Source organism: Papio anubis, chromosome 2, assembly GCF_008728515.1.
Source record: "Papio anubis isolate 15944 chromosome 2, Panubis1.0, whole genome shotgun sequence".
Taxonomy (NCBI): domain Eukaryota; kingdom Metazoa; phylum Chordata; class Mammalia; order Primates; family Cercopithecidae; genus Papio; species Papio anubis.
In genome coordinates, this window is record NC_044977.1 from 150,117,079 (window position 1) to 150,140,852 (window position 23,774).

The window sequence follows — 23,774 nt, forward strand, 5'->3', positions numbered from 1 at the left end:
TCCTGAGTTAGTTCTAAGACATAAAATAGATTTCCATTTAAACCTTATTGAAAGCAGAGGCAATTCACACTAAGGAACCAATGCAACAAGACATTTTTATTTTTTTATCTCTCCAATTTTTTTGTCCTTTTTAAAACTGAGATATTTATCTTTAATTATTAGTTTGCATTTGTCCCTCTGCCAGCTTTAAGGCATAATCAACAAATAAACACTACGTTGTTTTTAAATGTCTATAAAGCCCAATCCTGAGAACTCTACCATTAGAGTGCTCTGGTTAATTGGATTTCTGTTAATCACCAATCGGCTTTTTGTTAAAAGGGACTTGTTCAAAACTTAACCAAACTTTAATTTACTTTCTTACCTCAGGAAAAAAAAAGAAAATCTCCTGGGCATACTTGTATCCTGCTTTGGTGACACAGAACTCTAAGCATCCTAGGTTAGGATTTGGAGCATTAGGGAGCATGCTGAGGATGGAGGAGGAGTGGGAAAGTGAGCCGCAGTTGCACAGCCTAGGCCTCAATTGTCAGAGGGCTTCTTCTTAACTTGTTCCAGGTATGGTTAATGCTGTCTTGTAGATGAGTATTACCATTAGCTGGATTCCTGTTAACCAACATTTTTTTGACCAGCACTTTTGCAGTTTTTGAATCCCTAACTCAAGGGACAAAACTTTTTAATTGACTTCAGCCAGATTTTTTTACCATTGGGATAAATTTAGATTTTATTATGCACACACACATCCTTTTTAAAAATATCACCCAGCTTTATATTTGTATCCCAAATATTTTTTCGCAGCTGTAGAATTCTCACCTCGGCTGTGCTTTTGAGAAGTGCTAATTCTACCATACAGTGCTGGCTGGGCAGCCACTTGAAATGAGGACTACTATTTTTTCAATTCAATTTCTTTTCTTTCTTTTTTTTTTTTTTCTTTTTGAGACAAGAGTCTTGCTCTTGTTGCCCAGGCTGGAGTGCAATGGCACGCGATCTTGGCTCACTACAACCTCCGCCTCCTGGGTTCAAGCAATTCTCCTGCCTCAGGCTCCCGAGTAGCTGGGATTCCAGATGCACACCACCACACCGGGCTAATGTTTGTATTTTTAGTAGAGACGGGGTTTACACCATGTTGGCCAGGCTGGTCTTGAACTCTTGACCTCGTGATCCGTCCGCCTCGGCCTCCCAAAGTGCTGGGATTAGAGACATGAGCCACCGCACCTGGCTTGTTCAACTCAATTTCTAAGCCCATAGGTCTCCTTCAGGCTTTGAAATAGCCAAGAGACCAAGCTCCCAAGATATGTGTGAGACACTAAAGTGTGCAAGGACAAGAGAAGCTCTAAGATGAATAGATTGTCTTGTTTCATTTATACTGCAATTGCTAAAATGACATGCTTTGGGAACATTTGAAAAGTTGCCATCAAAATGTATGATTGAAGTTTTGAGCAACCAAAATAAGATCGAATGTAATAACATTCACATGTGCATGGCAGTGCCTGCCAAACTGCTGCACAGTAGACTCACTTGGGGAGCTTCTGAAATTCTAAATGGTCAAGCTGTTCCCATACCTGGGAGTGGGGATCCGAATGTCTGTGGATGGGAGTCAGGCATTCGTTTTTTAAAAGATCCCTAGATGATTCCAAAGTTCAGCAGAGTTTGGGAACCGATGGCATATGGTAGTGCAAGTTTACCATATTACTTAAAGGACTCAACTAAATTTACAGAATGCTTTACTTCACAGACCTCATGGATGTTTACATTTAAAATGCTTCAATATGAGGATAGTAAATTGTTTCCAAAAAATTGTAAAAGAAACTGTCAGTGAAACTGAAAATTATTCTGTGATCTAAAACATTGCCAAAATATTGTAACCCACTCCTTTTTAGAGGGAGAATGTCAGGAACATTTGTTTCCAGCTTCAAAATCCTTTTTATAAGTATAGAAGCAGAAGAAAGATGAAGGGAAAAAAAGATATAAACAAAGAAAAACTAAAATGATTATTTACTAAGAACTGCAAATGCTCATTTTCTGGGCACACCGCAAAGTTCCATTCTCTGTTCCTAGGACTTTGCGTAATACACGGGGACATGATGGTAAAAGGCTGATGCTTTCAGTTTATCAAAATAAACCTGAGTGTTCCTTTTCCCAGCCCCCAGTGAAAACTGAGACTTTACTCATCTTTATGAAAAAAAGAAAGAGAAAGAAAATAAAATGTGTCCTAGTAGTGAGCTTGCCTGTCCTTTGAATTGTTTTGTGGTTGCGATGTCCCCCTCCTAACAGATTATCCCTCATTCCACAGATTTCCACGTGTTGGGAACATTCGAGGATTATGTCAGCCGAGACTCCTGCCACCTGTCTGGTAAAGAGAGCAATTTACAGTAACAAACACACGCCAGACTTGGATGAATTACCCTCCCCACAACCCGTAGGTCTGTTGGGGTCATTCAGTTCCTCAAACAGTCCTGTTTCTATAATTTCTTCCTGCCACGCTATAGGAACAGCACCTGTTGCAAAGTTTTTGAAGAACTGCTTATCTTTGTCATCAAATTCCACCCCCCGAACCTCAGAGAAATCATCAATTTCACCGATGTCTTTGGCATAAACCACTGAAGGGTCTGGCACAAATGGGGGTTCAATTAGGCCGGCTTCTAGGCGAGGAAAGTTGATCGTTTTAAAGAAATGATGTTTCCTGGGATCATCAGACTTTTCTCTGTGAAGAAAGGAGACATCAGCCTGAGACAGAGTTAACAAACCAAAATGGGACACGTTCTAACAATACAAAGTGTGTAGCATTCTTTTCTTACATTTTATTTTAATTGCAAAGACAATATAATAACATAAAGAATAACTGAAAAATAATAGCTTTTGAAATCACCCCAAATTCCCATATAAATAGACAGCACTCTCATTATCTGCAGACAGCTTTCACCTGTAGATGCAATTTTTAAATAGTGAAGCTTTGGACATGACTTTTATTCTTGGTGTTTCAAGGAAATAGTAGGAAAGTTCTGTAGAACCACACCTGCTTGCCTGCAGCTTCCAGTCATTGCCTTTTCAGGGTCACACAGAACAAGTTAAGCATATCTCTGTCCCACACAACCACCACTCCCATTTTAAAAGGCGGCACTCGTATCTCTTTATTGGTAATATGATATGATTTCCAGAAGCCCCACTTACCTCCCCAACTGCCACAATAATCTTGGTGTTATTTCTTTAAAGACTTAAAAAAATCCATTAGCAATTTGTAGTAGTAGGAATTAGCATAAATTTAGTATTCAACACTATGATTATTATTATCAAACCCTCCATCTCTATGCTAGAAATTATTCCAGTATCTAAAGAAAAAAGCATGTTCCCAACTGTGTAACCTCTATTATTAATATTAGTTATCTATTGCTGTGTAACAAATTGCTCCAAAATTTAGTGCCTTAAAACAACAAACATTTATTATCTCACAGCTTCTGAGGGTCAAGAATCTGGACATGGCTTAACTGGGTGTCTCTGTCTCAGAGTCTCTTCTGAGGTTGCAGTAAAACTGCTGGCTGAGACTGTGGTCTCATCTGAAGGCTCAGCTGAGGCTGGGGGATTTGCTTCCAAGCTCACTCATGTGGTTATTGTCAAGCCTCCATCCCTTATCACATGAGCCTTCACAGGGCTGCTTTAAAACATTGCAGCTGGCTTTCCCAAGGTCAGTGATCACACACACACACACGCACACACACACACACAGAATGCTCAAAATAGAAGCCATAGTTTTTTTAATAATCTAATCTTAGAAGTGACATCTCATCACTTCTGCCATATTCTATTTCTTATTGAAGGAAGACCACACTTAAGGTAAAGGGATCATATATGGGTATGAATGCCAGGATGTGGGGATCATTGGGAGCCATCTTAGGGGCTGCCTACCATACTCCTCTTAGTTACTCTTAAATCTAGGTTTTTTTTTTTGTTGTTTGTTTTTTTTGAGACGGAGTCTCGCTCTGTCGCCCAGGCTGCAGTGCAGTGGCCGGATCTCAGCTCACTGCAAGCTCCGCCTCCCGGGTTTATGCCATTCTCCTGCCTCAGCCTCGGAGTGGCTGGGATTACAGGCGCCCGCCACCTCGCCCGGCTAGTTTTTTGTATTTTTTAGTAGAGACGGGGTTTCACCGGGTTAGCCAGGATGGTCTCGATCTCCTGACCTCGTGATCCACCCACCTTGGCCTCCCAAAGTGCTGGGATTACAGGCTTGAGCCACTGCACCTGGCCAAATCTAGGTTTTAACAAAATAAAAAGTGGGCTGTTTTGTGGCATCAGATTCAAAATTTTTTTTTTCCTCTAAAAAATGTGAATAGCCAGATGCGGTGGCTCACGCCTGTAATCCCAGCACTTTGGGAGGCCAAGGTGGGCGGATCACGAGGTCAGGAGATCGAGACCATCCTGGCTAACACCATGAAACCCTGTCTCTACTAAAAATACAAAAAATTAGCCGGGTGTGGTGGCGGATGCCTGTAGTCCCAGCTACTGGGGAGGCTGAGGCAGGAGAATGGCATGAACCCGGGAGGCAGAGCTTGCAGTGAGCTCATTCCAGCCTGGGTGACAGAGTCAGACTCTGTCTCAAAAAAAAAAAAAAAAATGTGGATAGATTTCCTGGTCTGATTGAGAAACATCTTCCACATACAAGTGGCCAACAAATATATCAAAAAATGCTCATTATCACTAATCATCAGATAAAAGTAAATTAAAACCACAATAAGATACCATTTCACACCCGTCAGAATAGCTATTACTAAGAAGTAACAAAACAAACAAACAAAAAAACAGCCAGGCACGGTGGCTCACGCCTGTAATCCTAGCACCTTGGGAGACCAAGGTAGGCAGATTGCTTGAGCTCAGGAGTTCAAGACCAGCCTGGGCAACATGGTGAAACCCCATATCTACTAAAATACAAAAAATTAGACAGGTGTGGCGGTGTGTGCCTGTAGTCCTAGCTACTCAGGAGGCTGAGGCAGGAGAATTGCTTCAATCCAGGAGGCGGAGATTGCAGTGAGCTGAGGTCGTGCCACTGCACTCCAGCCGGGGTGACAGAATGAGATTCCGTCTCAAAAACAAACAAAAAACAAACGAAAAAATACCAACCAACCAACAAACCAAACAAACAAACAAAAACATATTGGAGGGGCTGCACAGAAAAGGGAATGCTTACACACTGTTGATGGGAAGGTAAATTAGTTCAGCCATTCTGGAAAGCAGTTTGGAGATTTCTCAAAGAACTAAAAATAGAACTACCATTTGACCCAGCAATACTATTACTGGTATATACCCAAAGGGAAATAAATTGTTCTACCAAAAAGACATACACTCATATGTTCATCACAGCACCATTCACAATAGCAAAGACATGGAATCAACTAAGGAGTCCATAAATGGTGGATTGAATAAAGAAAATGTGGTACATACACAATATGGAATAATGTGCAGCCATAAAAAGGAACGAAACCATGTTCTTTGCAGCAACATAGAAGCAGCTGGAGACCATTTTCCTAAGTGAACTAACATAGAAACAGAAAACCAAGTACCGCATGTTCTCACTTATAAGTGGGAGCTAAACATTGGGTAAACATGGACGTAAAGATGGGAACAATAGACACGGGGGACTACTAGATGTTTTGGGGGTGGGGCAAGGGTTGAAAAACTATCTGTTGGGTACTGTGCTCACTACTTGGGTGGTAGATTCAATTGCATCCAAAACCTCAGCATTACACAATATGTCTTTGTAACAAACCTGCACATATACTCCCTGAATCTAAAATAAAAGATTTTTTTTTTAAAGAAATGTCTTCCTTTTAAAAAAAGTCAATTTCTGCCATAAGTCAACCTTAATAGAAATTAATCATATTAATGGTCCATCCTTTACATTTTCCATTCAAGATATCAAAAAGCTTTTTGGGAAAGGATTGAGAGTTTGCCCCATATATTCCCTTCGGAGATTCCCCACCATGTCAGATGATAACGACAACAGACTCTGCCCAGCAAGATGACTAGAGGCAATATCCAATAATGGCACAACTAATAACAAGAATGAGGATAACTGACATTTATTCAGGGCCTACTCTCAGTTAACACAACATTCAGCTCTTCATTATATTATTACATTCAACCAGTACAACAGCCCTGTCTCTAACTCCTGTATTTTTGACTCCTTTATGTGCTTCTGTATTCATGAATAACTGTGCATCTGAGGAAGCCACAGTAAATAGGTGACTTTTTCAAAGGAAAATTTATAATTAAATTTTATTATGAGAAGAGAAACTTAATTGGAGGCATCTGATGATCCAGTGATTCCTTGGGTTCTTGTTCTGTGACCCAGCCCTACCCACTTCCAGAAAGGTCTATCCGGAACTTCGTGGACTTTTCCCACTGTGTATGGAGACCTGGATCAAAGGTGCTACAAGGGGTGTCTTTTCTCCCAAAGTCTCTACCAAGTCTCCACCAACTGAAAGAAAGAAAATGCAGGCTTGCCATCTACCAGAACCGACTGCCCCAGTGTCTGTGTGGTTTACATCTTGTAGGTTAAGAACCTTGAGGGAGAGTTACTGAGATACATGTAAGCTTCAAAAATAGATATTTAGGCCAGGCACAGTGGCTCACACCTGTAATCCCAGCACTTTGGGAGGCCGAAGTGGGTGGATCTCCTGAGGCCAGGAGTTTGAGACCAGACTGGCCAACATGGTGAAACCCTGTCTCTACTGAAAAATACAAAAATTAGTCAGGCATGGTGGCACATGCCTATAATCCCAGTTACTTGGGAGGCTGAGGGAGGAGAATTGCTTCAACCTGGGAGGCAAAGGTTGCAGTGAGCCGAGATCGGGCTATTGCAGTCCAGCCTAGGTGACAGAGCAAGACTCTGTCTCAAAAAAAAAAAAAGAGAGATTTTTTAAAAGTCAGGTTTATTGAGGTATAATTTACACAGAAACATTCACCTTTTAAAGGTATCAGATTTTTAAATGTGGCAGAAGGATAGAGCTAGAATGCCATCCAAATAGATCAGGAATGAGCCCCAGACCTGCATGTCTCAAAAGAGAATGAAGGCATTGGAATGGGAGTAGGTGCCACAGGGAAGGTACTTGCATCGCTTCCATGACCACTGGCAGACATGGATTGAACACACCGTACCAGGGGTCAAAAGGGCCCTTAAAAACTCAGTCTAAGCAGTAAATGGAGACTGCCCAGGAACTTGGTAACCTTGGGAGACTTGCCAGACCAGTCTTTACATCAGGATGAACAGTTCTCACATAGCATCTCAAACCCACCACTCCCAGGGAGCCTTGGTTTGTCCATCAGTGGTGGCTGACTGCAGCCCTTCTGCAACTAATTATAAAAGACAAGGAAACCATGGGTCACTTTGAGGTTTCCTTTATGTTCTTCAATAACCCAACGGCAATCCCCTGGAGGGCAGGATTCATGCCTTGTATACCTTTTCCCAAGAAATGTCTGCGGGTACTGCTGCTACCAGTGAAGACTGGGCTTTCCCATCTCCATTCCTTGTTCTTGTGGCTGGGCCACCACAAAGATGATGTCTTTGATCTCTTGCACTAGCAACTCCCACCACAGGTCTGTCATTAAAATAACAGGCTGATTATTTCACTCTTGCCTCTTTCCCTGGCAGTTCTGTGCAGGGCTCTTTTGGCCCATCATTGTGCGGTGCACTTTGAACAAATAGGAGAGGCTGTTGCTGGAGGCATTATCTTTTGTAACAGCCAAAGTGGCAGCTGCAGGGAGGACTTCTGCTCATTGGAGTGGAATATATTTCAGAGCATTAACAGAGGCTCTCGTATTATGGAACCCCACACAGAGATTACAATGGATTTTCTTATAATAGTCAATGAAGCAAAGATACCACCTGCCCATACATGAGGCCCACAAGGGAATTTGGTCTGCCAAGAACAGTAGGTATTGGCATGAAATTGTGTGTTGGAGAAGCACTTAAGTCAGAGACTTTCACGATTATTTGCTCTTGTTCTGCTGCACTGGCTCACCAGAAAAAAACCTGCAGAAACTTAAGTGGTCTTCACCATTTATTTCTTTGGAAGACCCTGTAGTTGATTCCATCTGGAGCCCCTGGAGACGCTCAGAAAAGCTTTTGGCTTCTCTGCAAAATTAACTCCCAGACCCATAAAGGCAAAGAAGGTAATCCTTTTCAGTGATGTCTAAAGGAGAAGGGTTTTTAATTCATTTCAAATGCTTAAGAAGGGAACAGGGAGGGAGCATTTGAACTCCGCTGTGTAACATGCTGTTGAGGCATTTGCCTTGGGTTGGAGGATGCCCACTACATTAATCCAACGTGATCTCATTTGATTAAATTTTTTAAAAATATAAAGAGTTGAAATAAAAATGTTGGAAGATTCTGCAGTTATAGAGGCCGTAAGAAAAAAAAAAATGTTGGAAGATTTTCTGTTTCACTGAACAGCTGTTTTTTATATGCCTTTTCTCTAATGTTGTAAACAGTCTTATTCAAAACAGTCACAACAACAGATGCTTTATTAGAAAGGCTTTGCTTGAGGAAGCAGCTTCAGGCAGTGACCAGTGTTTAGTATGCTTTAAAGTGGTGTTTACAGTGCTTTAAGGTCACGTTTTCATGAAGTTTGTTAATATTTCATTTTGTAAATCCAAAGTCTGCTTACAGAGTATTAAGATTTATTTTATTTTATTTTTATTTTTTAAATTTTTTCCTGAGACAGAGTTTTGCTCTTGTTGCCCAGGCTGGAGAACAGTGGCGTGATCTTGGCTCACTTCAACCTCCGCCTCTCAGGCTCAAGCGATTCCCCTGCCTCAGCCTCCTGAGTAGCTGGGATTACAGGCACCCGCCACCGCACCCGGCTAATTTTTTGTATTTTTAGTAGAGACGGGGTTTCATCATGTTGGCCAAGTTGTTCTTGAACTCCTGACCTCAGGTGATCCACCCACCTCGGCCTCCCAAAGTGCTGGGATTACAGGCGTGAGCCACCGCGCCTGGCCAAGATAGATTTTAAATCAAACGTGGGAATCGAGGCATCCAAGTGGGTGTTTTTCCCTTTGGGGAAGTCATCTAAAGAGACTTTCCTCCTGACTCAGCCACTGCTCCCACACCCTCGGATATTCACTGAAGACCATGAGGGTAGAGATTGTTAGTGATTGTCAGTGGTCACCATATCCTATTTGATTCTCACTCTTGGGCACGCAGAAAACACTAGTCAGCCCCCTCACTCGTAGGCAGGATCCGAGGATGAGTTCTAGTCAACAGAATTGTGTGTGAAGCATGTGGGATCGAGACTATCCCGGCCAACACGGTGAAACCCTGTCTCTACTAAAAATACAAAAATTAGCTGGGTGTGGTGGTGGGTGCCTGTAATCCCAGCTACTTGGGAGGCCAAGGAAGAAGAATTGCTTGAACCTGGGAGGCTGAGATTGCAGTGAGCCAAGATTATGCCATTGCACTCCAGCCTGGGCAGCAGAGTGAGACTCTGTCTCAAAAGCTAATAATAATAATTTGTAAGTCTCCAATAACTGAATGTAAGAGGGTAAGAGGGTAGAGAGTGTGTTTCCTCCCTGACAATGTGTGAGTGTACACATATAAATCTCTCTGAGAAGGAGAGAAAGAGAGAGGGAGAGAGAGGAAGGGAAGAAGGGATGGGGAGAGAGAGAAAGAGAAGGGGAGACAGAGAGAGAGAGAGAAAGAGAGAGAGAGATTTCATTTAGGGCTTTGTAAATCCAAAGTCTGCAGGGTAGTTTAGCACGCTGGAAACCCAGGGAAGGATCGCAAAGGTGGTTTGCTGGCAGAATTCCCATTTCTTCTGGGTAAGTCAGTCTTTTCTTATTAAGGCTTTCAACTGATTGAATCAAGCCTATCCACGTTATGGACAGTTATCTACTTTACTCAAAGTCTACTGATTTAAATGTTAATCTCATCTAAAAATCTGCCCAGAAATATCTCAATAATATTTGACCAAATATCTGAGTACTGTGGCCTAACTGAGTTGACACATAAAATTAACCATAATACCCACAATCTCTTCATTTTATATATGAGGATATTGAGATTCAAGGAAAGCAATTCAATTGCTTGAGGTAAAATAACCAGTCTATAGCAGAGCTGGGACTTGAATCTATTGTGAATCTAAAGCTCTTGATTTTCTCCCTACACAACATAGTCACTCACTGCCAAGGGTCTTTTCACAGGCCAACTTTTACTTCTTTTTTTCTTCTATAGAATCTTTTTTTTAGAGACAGGGTCTTGCTCTGTCATCCATGCTGGAGTACAGTGGCATGATCATAGCTCACTGCAGCCTTGAGCTCCTGGGCTCAAGTGATCCTCCCACCTCAGCCTCTTGAGTAGCTGGGACTACAGGCATGCATTCCTACACCTGGCTAATATTTTTATTATTCGTAGAGGCAGGGTCTCTCTATGTTGCTTAGGCTGGTCTTGAACTCCTGGACTCAAGTGATCCTCCCACCTTGGCCTTTCAAAGTTTTAAGATTACAGGCATGAACCACTGCGCCCGGCCTTCTAAAATAGCTTAATCTTATTATTATATCATAAACCATAAAACTTGGCTTCAATTTTAACAGCTGGCAACATCATTTGTGCTCATGTAAATATTTTTTGAAGGACTGATGATATGCTACGGGAGACATTTGAAAGGAACAGAATTTTCCAGAGCTATGACTATCAGTACTGGTAGTTTTCTGTTTTTATTTTAATTATTATTACCATTATTATTATTTGTATTATTTTGAGACACAGTCTTGCTCTGTTGCCCAGGCTGGAGTGCAGTGGTGCAATCTCGGCTCACTGCAACCTCCGCCTCCTGGGTTCAAGTGATTCTCGTGCCTCAACCTCCCGATTATCTGGGATTACAGGCGGCTGCCACCACTCCTGGCTAATTTTTTGTATTTTTATTAGACATGGGGTTTCACTGTATGTTGGCCAGGCTGGTCTTAAACTCCTGACCTCAGGTAATCCGCCACCTCAACCTCCCAAAGTGCTGGCGTGAGCCACCATACCTGGCTCATAGGTGTGAGCCATTGTGCCCAGCCTGTTTGAATTATTTTTGAATAGATAATGTATGTAACAGTGTTAAGTATCTTCACACTACGTTGTTGTGCAACCAATCTCCAGAACTCTTCATTTTGTAAAACAGATAATTTATACTCATTAAACAATTCCCATTTCTCCTCCCCTTAACCCCAGGAAACTGCCGTTCTACTTACTTTCTTCTTTTTTGAGATGGAGTCTCGCTCTGTCACCCAGGCTGGAGTACAGTGGCTCGATCTCAGCTCACTGCAACCTCTGCCGCCTGGGTTCAAGCGATTCTCCTGCCTCAGCCTCCCGAGTAGTTGGGATTATAGGCACCTGCCACCGCGCCTGGCTAATTTTTGTAGTTTTATTAGAGACGGGGTTTCACTGTCTTGGCCAGGCTGGTCTTGAACTCCTGACCTTGTGATCCACCCGCCTCGGCCTCCCAAAGTGCTGGGATTACAGGCATGAGCCACCCTGCCCTGACTTCTACTTTCTGTCTCTATGAATTTGACTACTGTAGGTACCTTATGTAAGTGGAATCATGCAATATTTGTTTTGTTTTATGACTGCATGTGATTTTAATACATTTATTTACTCAACATGGTTCAACATGCAAAAGAAACTAAGGTGATACAGTGAGAATTCTTATTTGCATCCCCATCCCCAGCCCCCAATTTCCCTTCATCTGACATAACCAATCCTATAAATTCTTTCAAATATTCTAGATAACCATTTGAATTATGTATTCTTTTTTCTTTTTTTTAACACAAGCTGTTTTGCACCTCACTTTTCCACCTTAAAATACATCTTGGAGATCGTTCCACAGAAAGTGCTCATAGTGTTTGAAAGTATTAGAAATATTTAACCATATAATATGCAAGTAAAAATAGGAAAATCATAATACTTAATTCCAAGATGTTGCCACAAATCAAAAGTATTCTCCCAATCCCTGTGGACAATACTGGTGTCAGCAATCCTCTCTGTTACCTGCTAGTTTACCTGCTTCCTAAGCGTTGCTCTGGTTTCTTAGCCAAGAAGAGCCTGCAAATATCTTTTGCTTCCTCTGTGAAGTTATCATGCTGGAATTTGACCTCGTCTTGCAGAGTTCTTTGCTTTAGATCCTCTTTACTGACCTTTTCCTTGTAATCTTTGAATGGTGTTCGTCCAGCAACCATTTCATAAATGCTGCATCCCATGGCAAACCAGTCCACAGGATAGGAATAACTTACCTTTTCTATTAGGATCTCAGGAGCCATGTAACCATTGGTTCCAGCCTGTAACATCCCAAACAAAAAACAAGACAACACAGAACAAAGACAATAAGGTGAGTGCAGCAGACACTGCTGACTGCCTACCTAATACATATTCTCCTTTTCTTCCCTTGTTCAGGGAACCCTATTTGTTTGGAGTGGCAATGTGTCTAACCTATTCCTTTTGCTGCTTTCCCAGCAGCTTTGGGTGCAGCCAGGGGAGGCCATGAGATTCATTTTGGCCAATGAGATAGAGTTGGTGGCTAAGGTCATCAAGAAAAGGGAAGCCGTAGCTGCTCTTGATGTGGGAAAATCTGCTACCTCTCTTAGGCTCATCACCTCATCTTTAAGATGAAAAGTTCAAGTGGATGTCTGTAAGATCCCCTAAGCTCTGCCTTTTTTAAAGTTCACAGATAATAGAAAATTAGATGCATATGATTTTTTTTAAGGTTGAGCACTTTATTACTAATATTAAATGTTCATATATTGTCTAGTCTATGATGTTTCTTATTCTATGTGCCATGTAATAACATTAACATCACACACACCTCCTCCTGCCTGTCTCTGCACTGGATAATTAACACTGTCATTTTAATTGAGGAAATTCCGCACACGCATGAAATTTCATTTTGCATGCATGACTATGTATTACAGGTACACTTCTACTGACAATGTATGCCAAATGATCATTAGATTAAATATATATACATATTCACTATATACACATACATATTTATTTCTATATATAATACATATATATTTATATATGCTTGTATGTATGATAAATTACACATAAAATTTACTATCTAAATCATTTTGCAGTGTAAGTTCAGTAGTGTTAAGTACATTCTCACTGTTGTGCAACCAATCTCCAGAACTACTCATCTTGTAAAACTGATAATTTACACTCATTAAACAACTTGCCATTCCTTCTCCCCTCAACCCCAGGCAACCACCATTTTACTTTCTCTCTCTATGAATTTGACTACTCTAGGTACCTCATATAAGTGGAATCATGCAATATTTGTCTTTTTACGGCTGCATTGATTTTAATTCATGTATTTACTCAACAAATATTTAATGAAATATACAACACACCTTGCAATTTTAAGGTATATATTTACTTCAGATTTGTTTTGTTTTGAGACGGAGTCTCGCTGTGTCACCCAGGCTGGAGTGCAGTGTCCTGATCTCAGCTCACTGCAACTTCTACCTCCCAGATGCAAGCCATTCTCCTGCCTCAGCCTCCCAGGTAGCTGGGATTATAGGCGCCCACCACCGCACCTGGCTAATTTTTGTATTTTTCGTGGAGATGGGGTTTCACCATGTTGGCCAGGCTGATCTATGAACCCCTGACCTCAAGTGATCCTCCCGCCTCAGCCTCCCAAAGTGCTGGGATTACAGGTGTGAGCCACCGTGCCTGGCCGACTCGGACTTTTCGGAAAGCAATATGACAGAGAGCAATGGGAAACAAAAAGTAACAAACTGTTCCTGTCTTTCAACCAGATTATCTAACTTTGGAGTATGTACCTCAAAGAGACTCAGAAGAAAGAAAAAGGAATCTATATTGAGATGTTCATAACTTCATTAATTCAGAATGGTCACAAGCTGGAAACACCCAAAGGTCCATCAATAAGATGATAAACCAGAGTCTATTGTTAATACCAAGAAATTTATATATGTAATGATTGTCACCCACTGATTACAACTATGCATTTCAGTACTTCAGGAAAGGTTGGAAAAGTTGGGTGCAGTGGTGTATGCCTGTAGTCCCAGGTACTCAGAAGGCTGAAATGGGAGGATCCTTCATCCAAGGAGTTCGAGGCTGTGGTGCGGTAGACAAACCACAGCACTCCAACCTGGGTAACTTAGTGAGACCCTGTCTCTATGAAGAAAACATTAGGAAGTGTTGCGCTGTGCATTAGGTGTTTTATTTCTAGTTGCTTAAGTATTTTTTAATGTAAGGCTTTAGAAATATAAAATTTCATGGATAATTTCCACATGGTTCACAACAACGAAAAAACATAAACAATCCAAGTACTAATGAAGTGATTGGCCTGAACAAGAAAGTTCTGGAAGTGACTAGGGTCTAACGGGTGTGCATGAGTCAGCATGGCACTGCTGTTTTCAGAGAAGCTGGTGTATAATTTGGGTGACCATATGTTCCGGTTTGCTTGGGACAGTCCCGGTTTACATCTGTTGCCCTGGCATCTTGTCTAGTTTTGCATTTGTCCAGACAAGAGTCCTGTAGGCACCTCTGAGGCCCTTACTCATCTTTGTCTCCAAATCCAGGCGTTTATCACAGGGCCTCACCTGGTGCATGCCATGTTTTTAATTAAATAACCACGAAGACGGTGACTAGATGTTTTCCATTCATTATGCAGAAAACATTTGTTGAGTCATGCCCTGCAATGAGTTGCACGGATACCGAGACCTGTAAGGCCTGGCCCCCGCCCTTGAGGATTTAGAGACTGGTAGAGACAGACAGTCAGAAGGTTGATTCAATAGAGTGTGGAACACGTGCAGGGGGGCCCACGGGGTCGGTGTGTGCATGTGTACGTATGTGATTGTGTATGTGTGATTGTGTGTGTATATGAGTGTGTGTGTGTGTGTGAGAGTGTATGAGTATGTGTGTGTATGTGAGTGGGTGTATGTATATGTGTATGTGTGTATACATGTGTCGGTGTATGAGTGCGTGTGAGTGTATGTGTATGTGCGAGTGTGTGTGTGAGTGTGGTGTGTATGTGTATATGTGAGTGTGTGAGTATGCATATGTGTGTGTATGTGCATGTGAGTGTACATGAGCATATGTGTATGAGAGCATGTGTGTATGTGTGCATGTGTATGTGAACGTGTATGTATGTGTGCCTGTGTGTATGTGCATGTGAGTGTGCATGTGTATGTATGTGTGTATGTAGGTGTGAGCATATGTGTGAATGTACATGTATGTATGTAAGCATATGTGTATGAGAGCATGTGTGTATGTGTGTGTGCATGTGTGTGTATGTGAGTGTGTGTATGTGTGTGTGTATTTGAGTGTATGTATATGTGTGTATGTGAGTGTGTGTATATGTGTGTGTTATGTGAATGTGTATGTATGTGAGTGTGTGTGAGTGTGTGTGTGTTGAGAATACTTCACTGAAGAGCCACAGTTGGCCTGAATATGAGGGAAACACCTAGAAGGCTATCCAGGTAATGAACATGTGCAAGAGATGGAGTCAGAAAAAGTATAAGGTATTCAGGGAGCTTTAAGGAATTTGGTGTTTCTAGAATACATGATCTGGGGGATGCCATGGGGGGAGGGGAGATGGGATTGAGAAACTGTATTCTTAGGTAGCAAAATCTATTCCCAGTCTCCCTTTTCCCTTGCCTCCCTCTATCACAAAATGCCAGATGACTAAAGACAACATCTCTCCCAGCCTCCTTTGCACATAGGATAGTGATATGAGATATATTTGAGAGGTGTGCAAGCTGAAGGTGCAAAGGCTTGGAAAAAAGAGAAGTGAGTTTACTCGAAAATAAATAAAAGATGTAAGGTTGATTAAATGGATGGATAGAGAGGATGGATAGATAGATGGATATTTGATTAAGCAAATCTAGTAAAATGCTAATGATATACAAGGAATATTATTTGCCATAGAAAGGAATGAAGTACTGGCCGGCAGTGGTGGCTCACGCCTGTAATCCCAGCACTTTGTGAGGCTGAGGCGGGCAGATCACGAGGTCAGGAGTTAGAGACCAGCCTGGTCAACATGGTGAAAACCCGTCTCTACTAAAAATACAAAAAATAGCCGGGGGTGCCTGTAATCCCAGCTGCTTGGGAGGCTGAGAGAGGAGAATCGCTTGAACCTGGGAGGCAAAGGTTGCAGTGAGCCGAGATGGCGCCATTGCACTCCAACCTGAATGACAGAGCAAGACTCTATCTTGGGGGAGGGGAGGATGGGGAAGAAAGGAATGAAGTACTGATATACATGCTTCAACATGGGTGAACCTTGAAAACATGCTAAATGGAAGAAGCCAGTCACAAATGACATATACTGCATGATTCCATTTATACGAGGTGTCTAATATAGGCAATTCCATAGAGACAGAAAATAGATGAATGGTTGCTTGGGGATGGAAGTGCAGAGTAATGGAAGTGACTGCTAAAGGATATGGGATTTCTTTTGGGGGTGAAGAAAATATTTTAAAATCGATTGTGGTAATGTTTGCACACCTCTGTAAATGTACTAAAAACCGGTACTTTTTTTTTTTCCTTTGAGACATCTGTCGCCATCTGGAGTGCAGTGGTGCAATCTTGGCTCACTGCAGCCTCCACCTCCTGGGTTCAAGCGATTCTCCTGCCTCAGCTCCTGAATAGCTGGGACTACAGGTGTGCACCACCATGCCCGGCTTTTTTTTTTTTTTTTTTAAGTAGAGACAGGGTTTCACCATGTTGGCCAGGCTGGTCTTAAACTCCTGACCTCAGGTGATCCATCCTCCTTGGCCTCCCAAAGTGCTGGGATTACAGGCGTGAGCCACCGCGCCCAGCCAGTACACTTTAAATGAATGGTTTTTATGGTACTTAAATCGTATCTCAATAAAGCTGTTAAAATGTCAATGATAAACTCTAGGTAATGGGTATTTCAAAGGTGCTTGTGTGAAATTCTTTCAACTTTGCTGTATGCTTGGAAGTTTTTATAATAGAATATGCAGAAGGGAAAAGGAGAGTGAGGGAAGGGGGATGTGATGCCCAGCTGGCTGCTGGTTCATCAGGCACAAGGGACTCTTCTGGAAGGGACACAAGGAGGAAGCACAGGAGAGAGTAGACGAGGGAGATGCAGCTGCCCAGTCCTTCCCATCTCCCGTTTCCATTGCTCAAGGATTATCCGAAGAGCTGTATTGCCTGACATGTCATCCAGTTGATTAGCAGCTGCCCAGGAAATAAGGCTCCATACCCTACAGGATGATATTTCATCCAGTTCTGAAAGTGGAGGGGCAACCCAGCCTAGATGTGCTGCTGACAGAGAGCTGTCCAAGAGGGACAGAAAAGGAGGCAGTAGAGGGAATGTAGAAAGGTGCGTGAGGTTTGTGGTCCAGTACACCAATCTGACGAAATTTCTCAAGGACATACTTTGATGTGGGGCTTTTTTCATCCATGGTGCTGGCTATCATGGCTATCAGCTGGCCACTCAATCCAGAAACCAGTGGCTGTCTGTGCTGGGAAATTATGTCATACTATTTGTGTGTGGGGTGTGTGTGTGTGTGTGTGTGTGTGTGTGTGTGTGTGTGTGTGTCAGAGCGAGAGAAAGAGAGTTTCAGTCTGTCACCCAGGTTGGAAGTGCAGTGGTTCAATCGTGGCTCACTGCAGCCTTCACCTCCCAGGCTCAAGCAATCTTCCCACTTCGGCCTCCTGAACCACAGGTGCATGCCACCATGCCTAGGTAATTTTTTTTTTTTTTGGTACAGATGGGGTCTCTCTCTGTTTCCCAGGCTGGTTCTGGGGTCCTCCTGCCTTGGCCTCTCAAAGTGCTGGGATTACAGGCATGAGCCACCACATCCAGCCTCGCATAGTATTTCTTTGATCATTTTCTCCCTTCCATTTTGTCTCTTCTCTTTTTTTCAGAAATATTGAACTTATTATCCTTTATGTTTCTTACCTTTTGCTCCTAGTGTCCACTTCTATCTCTTATTTCTTTTTGAGAGGCATAGGGGGAGACTTCCTCTATTTTTCCTCCAATTATTCTACTTTTAAAAATGTATTTTATTATGGGAAACTTCAAATATATACAAATCAGAGGTAGAATAATAAACCCAAATTAGTCTTCACCTGGCTTCAACAGTTACCCACACATGGCCAATATTGTCTCACCTATGTCCCTTCCCACTTCTCCTGACTGTTCTAGTCATGCATCATTTATATTTCACTATGAATCTCTAAAAGATAAGGTCACTTAGAAAACACACTAAAACAAAGCGCTACAATAACATTATCTCATTTAAAAAATAAGAATATTATTTAATATTATCTGGACATATTTGTATACCAACTGTCCTATAAACTTTTAAAAGTAAAATTTAAACTTCAATCATACAATCATTTAAACAATCATTAAACTTCTGTTTAAATTTAGATCAAATGTGGTTCATACAATGTATTGTGGTTCATACAATGATTGTCTCTTAAATCTCTTTTATAGGCTCCTCTTCTGCCTTTTTTCCCCACCTCGCAAGTTTTTGTTGAAAAAAAGGGGCCAAACTGTAGTTTCCCACAGTCAGATTTTGCTGACTGCATTCCTGTGGTGTCATTTAACATGTTCCTCTCTTCTGTGCATTTCTTGTAAACTGATGGCTAGATATAGAGGCTTAATTCTTCTACTGAACTTTTCATTTTTGCCCTATGATGTTATTGATATGTAATTAACATACAATAATGTGTACAGTTCTTAGATATTCAGCTCAATGAATTTTCATAATTAAATACACCCTCATAAATACCACCCAAACAAGATATAAAACATTTTTGTCTGTCCAGAAAGTTCCCTTGTGCCCCTTGCCAGTCAGTCCTCCCCACTTCTCAGGCAAACACTTTCTGATTTCTGTTACTATAGATTAGTTTTGTCCGTCCTTGAATGTTGTATAAATGGAATTGTATAGTACGTATTCTTTCATGTCCAACTTAATGTGTTTAACACATCTTTAAGATTTGTCCATGTTTTTCTGCAAATGTATTTACATATTTTTTATTTCCAAATGTCCTTGTTGTTCTGTGAATGTTCCTCAATTTATAGCATTTGTTCTTGTTTCATGGAGGCCTTATCTTCTCTTTAATCTCAAAAGATAATAATTATAAGCTTTAAAAAATGGTCTCTTCTAGTCCCTGCATCGTTCCTGTTTTCTACAAGTTCTTTTCCTCTGATTGTTTTGGTTCTGTTTTTCATTTTGAAGAGTGTTTTTTTTTTTTTTTTTTTGTACAAACGACAATTGATCTTTGTCTATTCATTCATATTTAAGAGTGAAGCACCAAAAAGCTGACCATAAACTTTGTGGTATCCAGCTTATCAACTGATGAGAGGGATCAGGTGGGATATCTCCATTCCCCACCTGAGAAGTATCAGCCTGCCTCCTTTCATTCGGGCAACTGAGATGGGAAGGAGCTGAGGGTCTCCCTGAATATAGTATTTCACTTCCCACAGCTCTCCTTTGGGCCTCATGTTCTCAGGTCCTGCTTCTCTCCGGTTCTTTATGACTCTGCTGGGGTGCAGAGGCATAAAGAAAGACTATAAACAACATCCAAACGAAGTTAAGTCCGTGGCAGTCAGTAAGTTCTACTCAGCAACATTTATTGTGAGCTTGCTCTGTGTGGCACCCATCCAATGAGCACATTTCAAAGGTGAGTGACATTAAGGATTAAATGTACTAATGAGGATACTGGATAAACCTAAGTTGCTCAGTAGAAGGTGTAGGGTGAAAGTGGACAACACACCTTGCCATGAACAAAGGATTGTGAAACACATGCTGAGAGAAAAATTGGAAATAATAATGGAAAACATTATTGAGTGCTTATTCCATGCTAAATATTTTCTGTAGTGCTTTATGTGAATTCCTCATTTGATCTCCATAATAACCCTATGAGATTGTGGTCATTTTGCAGATTAGGAAACTGAGCCATAGAGAGGTTAAATCTGGCCTAAGATCACCAACCCGAGAATCATACACAGGGTGCACCTTTTTTTTTTTTTTTTTTTGAGACTGAGCCTCACTCTGTCACCCAGGCTAGAGTGCAGTGGCACAATCTCGGCTCACTGCAACCTCCGACTCCCGGGTTCAAGTGATTCTCCTGCCTCAGCCTCCCAAGTAGCTGGGATTACAGGCACCCGCCACCACGCCCAGCTAATTTTGTATTTTTAGTAGAGACAAGGTTTCACCATGTTAGCTAGGCTGGTCTCGAATTCATGACCTCCAGTGATCCACCCGCCTCGGCCTCCCATGGGGCTGCGATTACAGGTGTGACCCACCACACCTGCCCTGGACTGCACTTTTAACTACTACATTATTCCACCTGTATGGAAGCAGGTGAAGTAACTTTTTCTTATCCCTCCAAGTTCCCTTCAGGATTTCTTTTCTCCCTTGTAGAGTCCCCTTCTTCCCTCTCCCTATCTGCCTAGTACTAAGTCCTTGATCTTTAGCATTCTTGCTAAAGATGTTTCCCTTCCCCTTATCCCAGTGAATTCTTTGCCTGTCTCAGGCTGGCTTGGTTGCGCCACACAGCAGAGGGTTCTGGGAGATGGAATCAGACCCTGAGCCATGCTCTGCAGCCACCTCCCCAAGGAAATAAGTAAAGAATTGGCCTGCCATCTTTACAGCACTGTAGACTCCCTGGTGTAGTGGAAAGAGCATGAGACAGCATGCAGGAAGGCCTTAGATTCATTCCAAATAATTTTCAGGACTAAATTCACCTCTTGGTCCTAAAGACAGAAAATGTCAGCCATGGAACTTTGAAGGGCACCACCTCCTTGAAGAGCAGAGGTATTTCACTTAGGAGAATGGAATTAGAGGCGCAGGCCAGACTTTAAGCACCCACATTCCATCGCAGCCTCCAGCTGAAAAAATTAATTGCCTGCCCTTTATGCCATTTGTCTTCTGCATGTGAACTGCCTCCTCAGAGTAGGGTGGGAGGAGAGAACGCGCCAAGCAGCGTGGAGCAGGTCCAACCACGCTGACCTCTTACAGCTCAGTTTAACTCCTGCAGTTACACAGGGCCGTGTGCCTCCGTCTCAGCGGCATCAGAACCGTCTCATTCAGTGCATGTGACCAGAACCGCCATGCCCAGGGCTGTAGGGATTGCCCAAGTGTCAGCACCTCTTAGTGGAGGGGTGTGTGTGTGCGTGCGTTGTATCCTTTTCTGGGTTTTACCTTATTTTACTTTGGGTTTTATGGTGACCTTTCCAGACCCACACGGTCAACACCTGGTCAGGCAAAACCAAGTATACCCAGCATTGGGCGACATCGAGCATCAGACCTCACGGGGTTTAGGATGCCTGGCAGTGCCAGTGCCCCTCCCCCACCCCCTAAGGGGCAGCGGGAAGTCCTTCTAGTACAGTAATCTCAAGCGGATTGCTTAGTCCCATCAGGGCCACCTGTCACCTACAGGTGTCCAGACATTGGGGAAGGTAGACACCTTAAGGTGGGATTAAGATCCCAAGCCCGTCGGGACCTGTCCAGATACCGGCTACATTGTTCTTGCTGTTGAGTGCTGGCTTCTTCCATTGACCCTGTAGCTGTTACTCTCAACCGAACTGGCAGGGCCCAGTGGCCCTGGACAGAGTCCCAGTGTGGCTCTGGACAACCAGGAACCAGACTGTGACCTTCGCAGTGCAGAGAACAGGGAGGGGCTTCTAGTGGAGCTGAGAGGGCACAGTTCACATCTTAACAGTTTTACAAGTCCATGAAAAAGTATGTGTGCGCGCAGGTCCTTCAAGGTCAAGGACAACCGCAACCCTCCAGCTCCCATTAAATCTGAAAACTTGGCAACCTTCAATTCCACTATCAAAAGAAATGGCCGTGTCGGCCCTTGGGGTGGCCGGGCCAGGCCGGGCCAGGCTGGATTAGCGACGCAGGCGGGGAAAAAGGAGCGGGAGAGGAAGCTCCGCGATCCGGCGCGGCCAAGCACACCGCCACGCCGAGCCAGAAACCGCCCGCGGATGCCTCTTCCCCCAGCTCATCACAAACCAGATCCAGTCGACAGCACAATCCAAACAGAAGAGGGAATCAGAATGTACATCTTTTGTTTGCCGTGGCAGGAGAACTGTTGAGCAGAGGAAAAAAACAAGCTGAGCTTAGCGCTATCAGCTGTTTCCTGGGGCTCGCTCCTTCCTTCCTCCGAGGGGGGCCTGGCCGCTTTGTTCTCGTTCCCAGCTGCTCCTCTGCGCCTTTAAGCAGTGGCCTTTGCAGACCTCGGAGGAATGCGGCCCTGGGACCCCAGGGGCTTAGCTCGAGGCTCCGCCCGCCCCGCGTGCTCGGCCCCAGGCCGCAGAATCAAGAGCGCAGCAGTGTCGCGCGGAGGCCGCTCCTGCCCCTGGCTTCGCTGGGCTCGCTTTCTGCCGCCACTTCCTGGGCGGGGAGGGCGCATCCCATCAGAGGCGGCTTCCTGCTCTTCCTGACACCCCTGGAAGGACACCCATTTCAGAGAGCCCACACAGGGAACCCAAAAGAGGGGTCCTCGCTATAAGGCTTTTTGCAGGGATAGAGTCTGGGGTGAAATGTTGGTTTGCTGTGGTTCAGATCCCAGTTCTACCAGTTATAAGCTGGTCACCCACAGCCACTTACTCAACCCCTCTGAGCCTCAACAGTTCTTGCCTTATGGGACTGCGATGAAGATTAAAACGGTAAAACAGATTGGGTGTCGTCCCAAAACCTGGCGCACAGCAGGCCTGCTACCACAGTAGATATTAGCGGGTGTTGTTACCATGCCTGGGTTCTGGTTGTCTCAGGCAGGACAGCTACACAAGACTCCACCAGACCGAAAGGCAGGGTATGGCACATGGTCAGAGATCAATAGTTCCCATTTTTCACTTGAGCATGTTCTTCGGTGGTTTCTTGTGCTGTGAATCTCTCTGGCAGCAGGCTGAGGCACACTTTCCACGGTGCCTCTAAGATGCTCAGAAGAAAACCACAAATGAAACCTCACGCAGCTGTGAGGAAGCAAGACAACTGTGAGTGTCTGCTTGACTCAACCCAGATGCAAGCTGCTCCCCCACTGCCCACTGCTGCAGCCTTGGGGTCCTGCAGGCTCCCTGTGCCTTACAGAGGACAAAGCACAGCTGCAGAGGTCACCTGAGCAACTGCAGTGCCTGTCAGGTGAGGCAGAGACAGTTGCAACAGTGGGGATTGTGACTGAAGGTCTGGCGCTTCTTGTACAATCATTTCTTGAGTGCCTACCAAGTGGCTGACCCTCGGCTAGGCATTCATCTACCTTGTTTCTTAATCTTCTCATCGACACTAAAGGCAGCCAGTATTCAGCAGGCTCAGAGAAGCAGTCTGACTTGCCTAAGGTCATGTGCATGGCTGTGGCCAGCCCATGCGGCACGTTTGTGCCAATTAGAAGGCACTCCAAATGTCTTGGTGCGTGGAGCAAACCAGCCTCCAGTGTGACGTCAGCCCCCACTCTCCCATGCAGGGGGTCAGCCTGCACATCTGTACACAGCAGCCAGAGTAAATGGCAGAACTAGGATTCAAACGCTCAAGCTCCTATCTCCTTGACCCGCAGGACCATATTTCATCAGCTGTGCATGATCTAAATGAATGCTCTGAGCTTCTAACATGTGTCTATATTAGATTAGATGATGCAGCAACCATTAGGTCCCTGAACTGTATCATCTCAGATGACAGCCCCCTCCTGCCGCATCCTGCAGACCCCCGGCCCAGCCTCTCCTTACTCCTGTGACTCCATTAGACAATGTGCAAGCCCACAGTTCCCTGAGTACTCTGCTTCCCTCCCAGCCTTTCTATGCTCATTC

At 43.5% G+C, this 23,774-nt stretch overlaps 1 protein-coding gene across 1 annotated transcript in view; it reads right to left on the minus strand.

The window, feature by feature from the left end:
* Nucleotides 1–1,114: 1,114 nt before the first annotated feature.
* GRK7 (G protein-coupled receptor kinase 7) overlaps nucleotides 1,115–23,774 on the minus strand; it is a 42,133-nt gene continuing 19,473 nt past the window's right edge. Inside the window, exons 3-4 of the mRNA XM_003895014.4 lie at nucleotides 12,026–12,300; nucleotides 1,115–2,698 (exon numbers count right to left, since the gene is read on the minus strand). Coding sequence (XP_003895063.1) covers nucleotides 2,362–2,698; nucleotides 12,026–12,300 — 612 coding nt within the window. The 3' untranslated portion in view covers nucleotides 1,115–2,361. The remainder of the gene's footprint in view (nucleotides 2,699–12,025; nucleotides 12,301–23,774) is intronic.